The sequence below is a fragment of the Moschus berezovskii genome, chromosome 11, assembly GCF_049115385.1.
Source record: "Moschus berezovskii isolate FMDL1 chromosome 11, NW_MosBer_1.0, whole genome shotgun sequence".
NCBI classification, from domain to species: domain Eukaryota; kingdom Metazoa; phylum Chordata; class Mammalia; order Artiodactyla; family Moschidae; genus Moschus; species Moschus berezovskii.
Genome location: NC_142470.1, coordinates 58,199,035 through 58,214,080, shown reverse-complemented (window position 1 = coordinate 58,214,080; position 15,046 = coordinate 58,199,035). Strand labels below are relative to the sequence as shown.

The window sequence follows — 15,046 nt, the reverse complement described above, 5'->3', positions numbered from 1 at the left end:
CTCGAATTACTCCTTCCTTACCCTGTTTCGTGATCTGAAAAGTCTTCTTGCTGCAGAGGACAACAGCCTGCAGCATCTCATGGGGAGAGACATGTGCCTTGAAATTGCGAGGGTTCCAGAGTTTTCTCATCAGCTCTCCGAAACGCTGGACCAACAAGAACATGATATCCCCAGGAGGACGTTTGATGTTCTTATAATTGTCTTCTTCCAGGAAGTAGTTCCGGAGAGGAGGAACGTTAGACAGAGCCTGGAAATCAAACATTCCGATTCCGATTAATCCACAGCCCTTCTGCCGGACCCCTGGGACTTAGGTTCATCTACTTAAGCTCTTCTAAAAACTGTTACACCTTAAAGAATCAGAAGTAAAGATGTCTTTCCCACATGTGGTATTAAGAGGGTGGTAATAAAGCCATACAGCTGTATATAAAAATGAATGTACTAAGTTATGATGGAAATAGTCAAAGACTTTAAGAGAACAGAAATTAGCACCCCACTCCAGTGTTCTTGCCTGGAGAATCCCAGGGACGGGGGAGCCTGGTGGGCTGTGGTCTATGGGGTCGCACAGAGTCGGACACGACTAAAGCGACTTAGCAGCAGCATGAAGCAAAACGATAAAGACCCACCATGTTAGTACAGGAAGAAACACATGCTTATTAGTGTGATATATGAAACTGGAAAGGAGACAGAACAGACCCTAAATAAATACAGTCTCATGTCTTTTCTGATAGGATCATGAATCCTCATCAGCACTGTGCTTACCATGAGCACAGCTTTCTTTGACAAGGTAATCCCTTTAGCAAGGAGTAAGGAAAGATGCTGCTAAACATATAAACCCAAGCATCTCTGGGGAAAACAATTCAGGGGGCAACTCAGGATAATTACAGAGGTGATCAGGAAAGCCTCTACAAGTTTGAGGCTTCCCTGATGGCTCAAGTAGTAAAGAATTTGCCTGCAATGCAGGAGATGCAGGTTCAATCCCTGGGTCAGGAAGATACCATGGAGGAGGAATGGTAACCCACTCCGGTATTCTTGCTTGGAGTATCCCATAGACAGAGGAGCCTGGCGGACTACAGTCCATGTGGTAGCAAAGAGTTGGACATGACTGAAGCAACAGCCCAAAAGCCTACAAGTTGAGCTCAGCTACAGAAACAAGGATTTCCTGCTGAGAAACTGAAAGAAAAGTTACTCAGTCGTGTCCAACTCCTTGTGACCCCATGGACTGTAATCCATGGAATTCTCCAGGCCAGAATCCTGGAATGGGTATCCTTTCCCTTCTCCAGATGATCTTCCCAACCCAGGGATTGAACCCAGGTCTCCTGCATTGCAGGCGGATTCTTTACCAGCTGAGCCACAAGGGAAGCCCTTCCTGCTGCGAGTTACTCTCAAAAGGAAAAGCGTGTGGATAAAGTTTATCCTAGCTGTGTTACCCATGCTCCACTGTGGACAGAGATTGCTCCCTGGCTTCAGTGACAACACAAATAGCAGGTGTCCTCAGAGAGAAATTAATCAGCCTCTTTTGAGTATTTGGTCCATTCAATAACATTTTAGTGGAAACATCACAGAGGATTTGTTCATCTACTTACATGTATAAATAAAAAGAACTTCCTATGGGAGCTAAAACCCATCACAAAGTCACAACTTCCCTGACTGTATTCAAAACCCTATCTGTCCTCGAACAGTCTTCACAAAGCCATGAAAGGCTGTAAGAGGAAAAGTCAGCAAAATCTCTCTCCATCTAAGAATTCAACCTTTCCAGTGACCAGGAACATTCAAATACTAAGATCATGGAATCTGGTCCAAATACTTCATGGCATACAGATGAAGAAACACTGGTAACAGTGAAAGATTTTATTTTCTTGGGCTCCAAAATCACTGCAGATGGTGCCTACAGCCATGAAATTAAAAGACACTCGCACCTTGGAAGAAAAGCTATGACAGACCCAGACGGGGTATTAAAAAGCAGAGACGTCACTTTGCCGACAAAGGTCCGTATAGTCATAGCTATGATTTTTTTTCCAGCAGTCATGTATGGATGTGAGAGTTGGACCATAAAGAAGGCTGAGTGCCGAAGAACTGATGCTTTCAACCTGCAGTACTGGAGAAGACTCCTGAGAGTCCCTTGGACTGCAAGGAGATCCAACCAGTCAATCCTAAAGGAAATCAACCCTGAATATTCATTGGAAGGCCTGATGCTAAAGCTAACGCTACAGTACTGTGGCCACCTGATGCAAAGAGCCAACTCACCAGAAAAGACCCTGATGCTGGGAAAGATAGAAGGTAGGAAGAGAAGTGGACAACAGAGGACGAGATGATTGGATGGCATCACTGACTCAATGGACATGTTTGAGCAAGTGCCGGGAGATGGTGAAGGACAGGGAAGCCTGGCGTGCTGCAATTCATGGGGTCACAAGGAGTCGGACACAACTTAGTGACCAAACAACAACAAGGGACCAGGCATGACATCAACAACAGACAGCAAAACTCAGAGATATGTTTTTGCAATGTTTTACCCAATTCTTTATGCCAAAATACCATACACAAAGTTTAAAGGCCAACCAAATAAGAACTAGAATATGTGCAACACACACACACACATATATAAATATATACATGCTTTTAAAACTCAATACAGTGTAACACTAATAGAAACATGAGCACATAAGGCCCACAACTCATGAAAAAAATATAAGAATCAACTTTGGAAATGAATTTTTAAAAGTAAGTTAAAATGGAGATACCTATCAAAATTGAAGAACTTTTTAAAAATGGTAACAGTGACAATACACCGGCTTCAACGGACCATGCAGAAGCATGGCCGAGAGGAGCTACCCCTCCCCCAAGGTCGGGGGCAGCGGCCAAGAAGAGCTACCCCACGTCCAGGTAGCAGCGGCTATGCGGGTGCAAGAAGGCCAAGAGGAGCTACTCCACGTTCAAGGTCAGGAGGGGTGGTCGTGAAGAGATACCCCTTGCCAACAAAGACCCTTCTAATCAAGGCTATGGTTTTTCCCGTGGTCATGTATGGCTGTGAGAGTTGGACTATAAAGAAAGCTGAGCGCCGAAGAATTGATGCTTTTGAACTGTGGTGTTGGAGAAGACTCTTGAGAGTCCCTTGGACTGCAAGGAGATCCAACCAGTCCATCCTAAAGGAGATCAGTCCTGGGTGTTCATTGGAAGGACTGATGTTGAAACTAAAACTTAGGCCACCCGATGCGAAGAGCTGACTCATTTGAAAAGACCCTGATGTTGGGAAAGACTGAAGGTGGAAGGAGAAGGGGACGACAGAGGATGAGATGGCTGGATGGCATCACCGACTCGATGGACATGAGTTTGAGTGAACTCCAGGAGTTGGTGATGGACAGGGAGGCCTGGTGTGCTATGATTCATGGGGTCACAAAGAGTCAGACACGACTGAGCGACTGAACTGAACAGTGACAATACAACACCCCTTTGGGAATCCTCATACACTGTTAGTAGGAATGTATCAATAAATTGGTGTATCAACTATGAAGGTTCCTTAAAAATCTAAAAATAGAGTTACCATAAGATCTAGCCACTCCACTCCTGGGCATACATGCACCCTAATACACATGAAAGCACTATATACAATAGCCAAGATACGGAAACAACCTAAATATCCATTGACAGATGAATAAAGATGTGATACACACACACACATACGGAACACTACTCAGCTTTAAAAAAAAAAAAAGAATGAAGTAATGCCATTTGCAGCAGCATGGATGGACCTAGAGATTATCAGACTAAGTAAAGCCAGAAAGAGAAAAATACCATATGATATCACTTACATGTGGAATCTAATACACAACACAATTTATCTACGAAACAGTTTCACTGACACAGAAAATAAATTTATGGTTACCAAAAGGGATAAATTAGAAATTTTGGATTAGCAAATAAAAATTACTATATATAAAATAAACAACAAGGTCCTACTGTATAGCACAGGGAACTATATTCAATATCCTGTAGTAAATCATAAGAGAAAAGAATATGAAGAGGAAAATAAATATCTATAACTGATTCACTTTGCTGTTTATCAGAAACTAACACAACATTGTAAGTCAACTATACTTCAATTAAAAAAAAAAAAGAGCAGCCTTTTCTGTGTCTGGTGGGTTTATAAACCACTACAACTCACCTATAGCCTAGAATCAAGGCTCAGAGTGCATTAATACGAGAACTGAATGAATCAAATTCAACAAAATAGAATGACATGTAATCATTACGGGTGCTGCACAAGAATATTTAGTGATCTCACAATAGGCTTTTCAGTTAAAATATATGCAAAGATACACACATATACTATGTTACTTTCCAGATTAAAAATCCAAGTATTTGAAAAGTCTAGAAAAGAAATAGAATAAAATATAAGACTGTCACAAAAAGTGCAAGACTATATGTATAGAAGGATACACACTGCAACACTGGTAACAGAAAAAACCCTGCGACAGGTGACATTTTATCTATCAATTGAGGAATAACAAAATAAACCACAGTATGGCCACATTATGCATGTGTGTGTGCGCGTGTGCGTGTGTGTGCGCGCACATTTTATACTGTTAACTACCCCAGGACAGTGTGTGTGTGTGCACACGTGCTTTATACTGTTAACAACCCCAGGGCAGTGTGTGTGTGTGTGTGGCAGAGTGTGTGTGTGTGTGGCAGAGTGTATGTGTGTGTGTGGCAGAGTGTGTGTGTGTGTGTGTGTTTAGAACAGTTCTGGAGCTCTTTTTACTGTTAACTACCCCAGGGCAGTGTGTGTGTGTATGTGTGTGTGTGGCAGTGTGTGTGTGTGTTTAGAACAGTCCAGGGCAGTGTGTGTGTGTGTGTTTAGAACAGTTCTGGAGCTCTTTATACTGTTAACTACCCCAGGGCAGAGCACTCGGGAAAGGAATAAAGCTCTCATGTTACACTTTCTGTATCCTTCTTTCCCACTCTCCACAATTTGTTTATAGCTTAACCTTTTTTTTTTTTTTTTGAGTGAAGCAGAATTACTGTTAATTTTCTTATTTACTCTTCTCAATATTTTCTACAATGTACACTATTACTCATGTAATTTTTTTAAAAAGCAAAACTTAACTGCAAACCCGACAACTTTGGCTTTCTGCTTTTCCCATTTCAGGGTTTACACAAAGGGGCAGGACAGAGATACCTCAGAGCCAACACAGTGAACATCTACACCATGGGGAAAAAAAGCATCACCTAGCATACGTGTCTCTTTTTCAGTCCTTCAGGCCACATGCAGATTCTACCCCTCATTCCCTGTACACTCCAGAGGCTGAAACAGTCCCACCATTTGGCAGCAGCCCTCAAGCAGACACAGGAGTGTTCTGCTTAGTGCAGAACAAAAAGGCCAGCAGAGTTCCCAGCAAAGAATCAGGATCTGAGGACCACTAGACTCCACCAGAAAGCAGTCATTTCCTGGCTGACCTTCAGTGTTCCTGGGTTGCCCCCTCCCGCACAGTTCCCATCCCATCCTACCCTACCTGAAGGACGGCGTTGGCGTAGTCATTGGCCTTTATGTTATTCAGGCCCACAATACCTGGCAGGTAAGTGGTGCCGTCATATGCCCGGGACAACTTGGCTTGCTTGTCCAAGTTAGCAATCTGCTGCTTTGTGAAAGTGGGCTTCAACACATACTGCAAAACAAAAGAAAATTCCAAGTTGTTTTAGGACAATCTATAGAGCTGACAATTGCAACAGCAATTTCTGCCAAAAGCAAAAAATACCTTGCCATGAATAGCCACCCAAAGGGTTCCCAAGAGTAGGTCTAAGGACGGAGGTGACATGGAATGGGCCCACTACACACTGCTCATCTATAAAGAGGTGATTATCAAAAACCTAAAATCACTGAAAGAGCATGTCTGGCCAACCCCCTAACAAGCAACAGTAAGAAACTGCAGGCGGCGGGAGTCTGAGTTCCAGGTAGGAGCTCACGCAGGGTCAGCACGTGGGCTGGTGCATAAGCAGGAATGTCGTTTCCCCCTCTCTGTGGAGGTCTGAGATGTTGTGATTCCCTGTGACTGGAGGGGCAAGATCAGACCCTTCCCAGTCCTAGAGCTATGAGGGTCATTAGGTCACAGGCTGGTCAGAGGGCACCACTAACTCACTTTGTTCCTGTTTTATGTTTTGGTTTTTTGGCCGCAAGGCATGTGGGATTCCAGCTCCCAGACCAGGGATCGAACCTGCACCCTCTGCATTGGAAGGCATAGTCTTAACCACTGGACCACCAGGGAAGTCATCACTGACTCACTTTGAAAGCTAGAATTAAAAAAAAAAAAAGCTGAATTCCTTTCAATTTCTCCCTCTGTGCATAATCACTTAAAACTTCAATTTTAACAGGACTATGAAATTTATGGAAGTGGGGTAAGTAGTGTTTCAAACACTCTGAACACCAAGCTTTCCTTAAACAGAACATTCCACTGTACTGAACATGCAGCCACTAGCTGAAAAAGAAAACAATAATCAACAGTTCCAACAGTAATCAAAGCCCAAGAGGACTTTCCAGGCTCACCACTTAAGTACAGGGACTCCTGGCATACGGCACAAATCGGAGCCTGCAGGTGAACATGTTGGCCATTTTGGCCACATCATGTCAAAAGGAGCTGTGCATGAGTGCTAAGTCACTTCAGTTGTGTCCAATTCTTTGCGACTCTATGGACTACAGCCCACTAGGCTCCTCTGTCCATGGGGATTCTCCAGGCAAGAATACTGGAACGGGTTGCTATGCCCTTCTCCATGGAATCTTCCCCACCCAGGGATGGAACCCGTGTCTCTTAGTCTTTTGCATAGGCAGGCAGGTTCTTTACCACTAGGGCCACCTGGGAAGTCCAAAAGGAGCTGTGAGCGCGTATAAATCTACATCCTACACCTGGCTACATCAGGCTCAATTCACATCACTATATCAAAGTATGGAAGGGTAAATTATTTCACAAAAAATGCTTTCACCCCAATTAGAAAGGAGCCCCATTTCTTCAGTCCTAACTAAAAACAGAAATGACAGCTAGGCTTCAGACCATGGGCTATGACTATGAATTGTGGGGCTTCCCATGTGGCTCAGTGGTCAAGAATCTGCCTGCTAATGCAGAAGAAGTAGGATTGAGCCCTGGGTCAGGAAGATCCCCTGGAGGAGGAAATGGCAACCCACTCCAGTATTCCTGCCTGGAAAACCCCGTGGACAGAGGAGCCTGGTGGGCTACAGTCCATGGGGTCCCAGAGAGTCAGATACGACTACGCGACTGAGCACACATGACCTCTTTCTTCAGTTTCCCTGGTTCCTCCCAAAGGGAAAGGAGATTCTCCAAGTCCACAGGACTGAGAATCTCTCCTGACCTTGAGTGGGGAAGATCCCCAGGAGCCCTGGGGTAGCTCCCAAGAGAAACAGTTCCATACCAACCCTCTTGGACACGCACCGTGATATCTTCAAGTGAGGAATCGATGATCTCATAGTTGTCAGGGAGGCAGTAAAACTTGAGGGTGTGGAGGTTGAGGAAGACATGGTGACTAAACTGGACACTGTGAATGTAGGCGTGAGACTTCAAACCCCGGCCTGCAGGAAGGAGGAAGGGCTGTGAGAGAAGCACAAACTCCAGAAGCGCACAGAGCATGTGTAAGTTTCCCTTCTTCATTTGGTACCAGAACATGTTAATATCAGCAAAAACAAAGTACTACACCATTTATGAAAATTCATCTCCGCATAACTCCTCTCATCACACAAGTTAGCAAGAAAGAATAGCACTTTATTCTCTAGATAGCATAAAACACAGGGGACTAATTTCATATACACGAATATGGAAAATGTGTGGGTGTCTGTGAGTATGTGCATATGTGTATGTATATATGTGTGAGTATGTACATGTGTATGTATACAAGCTAGTTTCATGTGCTACCAGAAACTAGGGATGTGCATGTATATATTATAAATAATACACATACATACACGTATGTACGTGTCTCCATCATCACTTAGTCCTAATTTTTCAGCTGCCCACATTCAGGACAATCTCATATCGACGTAACCTTTGTTCACTAGGTAACTTGTTCACTACGTAACCTTTGTTACCACTCCTTTCTAGAATATTTCACCCTTCGCCCATTCAAACTCTGTATATCCTGCATACAGAGAACAAGTTCCTCCTTCACCTCCTTCATGAACTTGACACAAACATTCCAGCTAACAGTGATCTTTGCATATTTCAACTCCTACTATCCTTATTTATTTACACTCAGTGCCACATCGGCCAGCAGTAATCTTTATGGTCTTAAGAGAGTTTTCTGATTGTTTTATGTGTTACCCTTGACTATTTATAAGATCCTTATAAAAGCAAGGAATGTACTTTACATTTCTTCTAAATCCTCCACTATACTGTGCAAATAGCACTAACTTGGTCTGAATAAACTGATACAGTTAATTTTCCGAAAAGGACAGAATGAAAAACTCCTTACAGTAAAAGGATTCTCAGAAAAAGACACTGAGTATAGAAAAATATCAGAGATTCAAAAACCCAGAGCCAGTCAGCACCAGGGGCCAGCCAATCCCAGAGCTCTCCCCCGTAGTCGGTTCACAGGCCAAACAACCAAACAGAAAAGTTAAATAAATAGCAACAGGGCCAGCGGCAGTGGGGCTGGAGACAGCAGGGCTTCAGTGGCCTCGGCTGTCCTCCTTCACTGGCGACGACCAGCATTAGGCAGAGAAAGTCACCACCTTAAAGAAATAATAATAAAACTGAGCTTCTGAGATTTCCCAGTCTCACACGTGGCGAGTTCTTTTTCCCTTTCACATGTATTCAGATTCTGACAAATCAAGAACCTCCTATGGACTTTCTAAGAGTATTCCAATTTTCTGGGAACAAAGATAAAAGTTTATTAGACATGACTCTTAACAGCAACTTACTCTCTTGAAAAAAAAAAAACCACCACAACAAAAACCCACAGACCTGTGGCTATTGCTGAAAACACAATGCAAAATATTTATTTACCTTGAAAGTACTTGCCACACACCAGACAAGCATAAGCATTGATGTGCGAGAGGGAGATGGAACACAATTTCTCAAAGTCAAAGTCCAGCACACTCCTAAGAGGATGAAAACAAAACAGAAACAGTTAACGGTGATGTTGCCCAGGGGAGCACCTGAATAAAGCAGCACTATTGGCTCCATGCTTCCCAGCGTCATGCAGTATCCTTCCAAGAACAGATCAACAATCACATGCAAAATTGTGGGGAACGTTAACTCTTCCTTACTTAGACATTCGGGCTTTCCTGGTGGCTCAGATGGTAAAGAATCTGCCTGCAATGTAGGAGACCTGGGTTCAATTCCTGGGTTGGGAAGATTCCCTGGAGAACGGAATGGCTACCCACTCCAGTATTCTTGCCTGGAGAATTCCATGGACAGAGAAGCTAGCGGGCTACAGTCCATGGGGTCGCAAAGAGTCAGACACAACTGAGCAACTAACACTTTCACCTAGACATTTAATATAGCGCCCCAACCCACCAACCCCCAAAGTAGTGCAAAGGTATCTCTACCAAAGACCCTCTTTGAGTATCCACAACCAGTTGAGAATCTCCCATTACTTTCTCTGGAGGAAAAGCCACAAGTAGGACATAAAATGAAGGATATAAAAAGAGTGAATAACCTGTTTCATAAAAGAAAATTTTATTTTTGTCCATTAAAAAAAGTCAGAAGCCTGAAGAATTTTAGGGGAATACCTACAAAAAGATCTATCTGTTCAAGTGCAACGTCACGGTGAGTACCAGGCAAGTTAAATGATTTAAAAAAAGTTACCTCTACTAAATCCACAAGTGGCAAGGGTTTTCCTTCTCAAGCATTAACTCTAATTAATCGTTAATGGTCCCTGGAAAGCTGCACTGTCCACTAAAGGGGCCACTAGCCACACATAGCTATTGATGTAAAATAATTAAAATAAAATTTAAAATTCAGTTCCTCAAGCCACATTTCAAGTGCTCAACAGCACAAGCGGTTTGTGCCCGCCACAATGGACAGTTTCACTGTTGCAAAGAGCAATTCCAATGTTGCAAAAAAAGTCTAGTAGTCAAGGCCACACTAAAGTGAAAAAAACCATCCTATAATGCATCTGGGGGACCGAAGAATGCATTGGGATGAGATGACCACCTCTGCTTTAGGACATGTCTATGTCTGTTTTTCCTTTGCTGAATCCCAGGCACCAAGAGCAGTACCTAGCGCATCATGTATGTGCGTGCTCAGTGGTGTCTGACTCTGCAACTCCATGGACCGTAGCCCACCAGGCTCCTCTGTCGGTGGGATTTCCTAGACAAGAATATTGGAGTGGGTTGACATTTCCTCCACCAGGAGATCTTCCTAATCCAGGGACTGAACCCAAGTCTCCTGCATCTCCTGCATTGGCAGGCAGATTCTTTACCCAATGAGCCACCTGGGAAGCCCCAGCACATACTGAGTGCTCAATAAAAATTTAAATTGGTGATTGCCATTGACACCACATATCCTATTATTTCCTCATACAAATTCAAAAAGAGCCGAAAGCTCTTTCTGCATGTGCCACCCTAAAACAACATGCCCTCTGACACTTTAAACTGAGGGGAAAGGTTAAAAAACCTGGCAAGAAGCACAGTTTTCTGGGGAGAAAGCTTTAAAGAGATAGTTTCTGAACATATCATACAATACAAAGAACTTTCTACCAAGATTCCATTGTATGTCTGCTGCCCCAGGCATCCCTGTACTACCCACCTGTTAATGGTATCCAGGTACGGGCAGTGGCGGCTCCTCCGGTCCTCAGAATCCACGCGGCCATTCTTTGCTGAAAGGAAAATCATCAAAAGCTCTGAAAATGGGAAACCCACACTCAGGGTCAACTGCCAGTACAAACAAACACAAAAATGGGAAAAACAAATCAGGACAAGGTCTGTTACAAATAGCCTGAAAACACCCCAAAATGCCCACTTTAACAGAAAGTGAAAGTGTTATTTGCTCAGTCGTGTCCAACTCTTTGCGACACCATGGGCTATAGCCCTCTGTCCATGGGATTCTCCACGCAAGAATACTGGAGTGGGTTGCCATTCCTTTCTCCAGGGGATCTTCCCAACCCAGGGATCAAAGCCAGGTCTTTTGCATTGTAGGCAGACTTTTTACAGTCTGAGCCACCAGGCTACAAACTAAGACAATATACGTAAAATGTATAAAACCAACAAAGAAATTGCTTGCAATTACATAAAGAAATCTGGTGAAGAGTTTTAAAAAAAGACAACCTAACAGAAAATTAGGAAGACAGCCCACAAATATATGAAAAGATACTCAACCTCACCAATAATCAAGAAAATGCAAATTCCCTTGCACAATAATATACCACTTCACACCTACCAGAGAGGATAAAACAAAATCAAGCAATTTCAAGTGTTGGCAAATATGAGGAGCAATGAGAAGGCTCATAGACTGCTGGTGGGAATGTAAACTCTTACAATTTCTTAGAAAACAGTGCAGCTGGACTGAAGCTCATGCCATCCAGTCCCATCACTTCTTGGCAAATATATGGGGGGAAAGTGTAAACGGTGGCAAATCTTAGTTTCTTGGGTTCTAAAAATCACTGTGGAAGGTGACCACAGCATGAAATTAAAAGATGTCTGCTCCTTGGAAAAAAGCTATGACAAACCTAGAAAGCATATTAAAAAGGAGAGACATCATCTTGCTGACAAATACCTGTATAGTCAAAGCTATGGTTTTTCCAGTAGTTATGTACAGATGTGAGAGTTGGACCGAAAAGAAGGCTGAGCGCCGAAGAATTAATGTTTTCAAACTATGGTGCTAGAGAAGACTCTTGAGAGTCCCTTGAGAGCAAGGAGACAAAACCAGTCAATCCGTCAATCCTAAAGGAAATAAACCCTGAATATTCATAGGAAGGACTGATGCTGAAGCTCCAATACTTTGACCACCTGATGCAAAGAGCCGACTCACTGGAAAAGACCCTAATGTTGGGAAAGATTGAGGGCAGGAGGAGAAAGCGGCAACAGAGAATGAGATGGTTGGATGGCATCACCAACTCAATGGAGACGAGTTCAAACTCACTCAAAGTTTGATGAAGAGAGAGATGGTGAAGGACAGGGAAGCCTGGTGTGTGGCAGTCCATGGGGCTGCAAGGAGTCGGACACGACTGAGCAACTAAACAACAAGGTACTAGTTAAGCACCACTCCTGAAGCTGAACAGTGTCAGGAGGCAATTCCGCATTGCTCTCTCCTGTTTCTGCATATACTGTGACCAGAGGTACCAACCTCCTCCAGACTATCTCGCCAAAGATGTTTGTATACTGAAGTTTGTTTGTACAGCCTTGGAAGTCAGAGATCGTGTGTCCTTACAGAGCAAAGGCGAGGCAAGCTCAAGGCCCACTGTAGACGATTTGGGTTCTCTAAGCTCAGAGTTGTTGTCTTGTGCGCCCACTCCCTGTGTGTATGCATTCTCATCATGTTGCACGACAGCAATTGACTCAGGAATGATGATAATGCTATATTCTGGCTACTGTTATTGCTGCATAATGCTGTCTGAGACCCAGTAGTTTGATGTCTTCCAACAGCATCCATGAAACCGTGGCAGGCTAACTTGGTCAGAGTCAGACCCTTCACAATCCTTGACAAGCGGTAGATTAAAGGCTATATACCCACACTCTTCTTTAAGCTATACATGTGGATGACATTTAGTCTATCTTAGTACCTATGATCTATTTCACAATAAACATAAAAGGAAAAAAAGAAGACAGTAACCACAACTGGTATCCTAGTATGTCCCAGAGAAAACAATCTCCTGACCACAACTAAGCAAAATATCTAAAAAACAATTTCTCTTTCAGAGAAAGAGAAACCTGAGGCTGACAGAATATATAAGTAAAATAAACCAAAGAATACCCTGAAATTATGAGATTATTCAAAGAATATTTATCAAGTACTTTTCATGAGCAAGGTGAGATCCTAGACCCTGTGCATAATACAAAAATATGTCAAACGCAAAACCTTGAGCAAGAAATTTAAGAGTTAATATAAGAGTATAATCTTTTATTTATTTATCTGGATGTGCCAGGTCTTAGCTATGGCATGAAGGCTCTTCGATCTTCACTGCAACATGCAAACTTAGTTGTGGCATGTGGGATCTAGTGGCATGTAGTTCCCTGACCAGGGATCAAACCCAGGGCCCCTGCATTGGGAGGGTGGAGTCTCAGCCACTGGACCAGCAGGGAAGTCCCCAAGAATATAATCTTATACAGATAAACAGTCACAGAGACAGAATTATAAAGTCTTGGAGAATGAATAATCCCAGAACAAAGAACACTGCCCCTACAGTGCAGCCTAGTGATATGCTTACCTAACTCACCAGAAAACAAGTATATAGGAAATACGTTCAAATCAGAAGTTCCAAGTTCAGATATGGAAAAGATTAACTGAGCTTAAACAGGAAAAGCTTCAGATGTGATGGAAATCTACTTAATGACTGGTAAGATATCAACAAATCGGAAAACAGTGTACACACTCCAGAGTACCAAGGCTGGGCCAAAAGATCTCCAGCAATTACCAGAAGCAGAATGAGTCCAGCAGAAGGCAGAGGGTACAGTCACAGGAGTGACTGACAGGGCTCTCAAAGCTCATGGGTTCCAGGACTCCTTCCATCGACTTAAAGAGGGACAGACACAGGAAACCCACATTCCCAAACCAGTGACTCAGTCTCAGAGGCCGGATTAGAATCCAAACCTCCTGGCAGCTATAATCCCAAGTGATAGGGCAGTGTAGTCCAAGTGCCCAGATGGTCTGATTTCAGGAATTACAACAGGGCTCATTCCTCAGGGGTTTTGTAAAAACTCAAGGAGGTAACACCTGTAAAACAACGAACCTGGCCCCAAAGCTAGGCATCCGATAAAGGAAAGCTGCTGTTATTATTAAAGTTGCTAGAAACATTGGAGCTACGATTACTAAGACTAGTAAAGTCCTCATTAAAAAGCAGTCGAGTCGGATCGCGTGTAAAGTGTGACTTTCCCGCGGGCCGAAAAGGTGGGAGAGAGAAAAAGAACGCGAGAGAGGAGCCCGCGCCCGGCCCCGCGCACCTCGCACCTCCCGCTCAGGTTCCGAGTCCTCGTCGGCCTCGCGCTCCCGCTTCACCCGCACCGTCGGGACTACCGGCGTCGGGGCCTCGCGCGCGCTCGCCGGCTCGACCTCCCGCTTCACGCGCACCGGGCTGCCCCGGGAGCTCGGCGCCTCGGGCTCCCGCTCCCGATCTCGTTCCCGTTTGACGCGAGCCGAGCTGCTCCGCGACTCGGACTCGCGCCTCCCGCGGGTGGAACCGCGAGACTCTCGCTTGGACCGGCTGGACATCGCCACTACCGGCCGAGTCGCCGCGCGCAGCCTCCAGACAAGACCGAGCGCGCGACAAGCAGCCAATCAGAAGCGGCGCTGTTATGGAGCCCAAGGTTCTCTACGAGTCGCCGATGGGGACAAATCACGCCGCAGAGAACTTCGGGGAAGTACTGTGCCCTTTGTGGCTTCTTTGCTGCTGCGTGCGCACTGGAGAACGGTAGGCGGATCTACTGCACGTTACCCTTTTCCGTTTTAAAGAGGCAAGAACCTTGTACTGACTGTAGGATTTCTGGATAACAGAACCTGTCGTTGAACCCCGGCTGTCTTCAAGACACTTTGTATCCCGAAACCAGAATTGGGAGGTCGTCTCCACAGTCTCCGCGCCTCAAAGATCGACACCCCTGCACAGAACCAGGCGACATTCCCAAGTCATATACTTCTTGGAGCAATCTGGCGACTGTAATTCCACAGTTAGAGGAATCACAGGAAAATGCGAAAGACGAACAGAGAGAAACTAGAGTGGCGCCAATAAAGCTGAAGCTTCAGGACCTGTGACTTTCACGACCCCTTCCACAACCCTGCACTACTTTACAGTTCTACTAAGGTGTGATTGATATACAATAAAAAGCGCGTTTAATGTGTTCAGTCGCTCAGTCGTGTCCGACTCTTTGCGACCCCATGAACCGCACCAGGCCAGGCCT

The 15,046-nt window shown here is 44.3% G+C and overlaps 1 protein-coding gene across 1 annotated transcript in view; it reads right to left on the bottom strand.

The window, feature by feature from the left end:
* The window catches only part of USP39 (ubiquitin specific peptidase 39), a 34,923-nt gene extending 20,498 nt beyond the window's left edge, over nucleotides 1-14,425 (bottom strand). The window contains exons 1-6 of the mRNA XM_055400189.2: nucleotides 14,096-14,425; nucleotides 10,746-10,815; nucleotides 9,000-9,094; nucleotides 7,434-7,570; nucleotides 5,508-5,660; nucleotides 22-247 (exon numbers count right to left, since the gene is read on the bottom strand). Of these exons, the coding sequence (XP_055256164.1) occupies nucleotides 22-247; nucleotides 5,508-5,660; nucleotides 7,434-7,570; nucleotides 9,000-9,094; nucleotides 10,746-10,815; nucleotides 14,096-14,363 (949 nt within the window). The 5' untranslated portion in view covers nucleotides 14,364-14,425. The remainder of the gene's footprint in view (nucleotides 1-21; nucleotides 248-5,507; nucleotides 5,661-7,433; nucleotides 7,571-8,999; nucleotides 9,095-10,745; nucleotides 10,816-14,095) is intronic.
* Nucleotides 14,426-15,046: the final 621 nt, after the last annotated feature.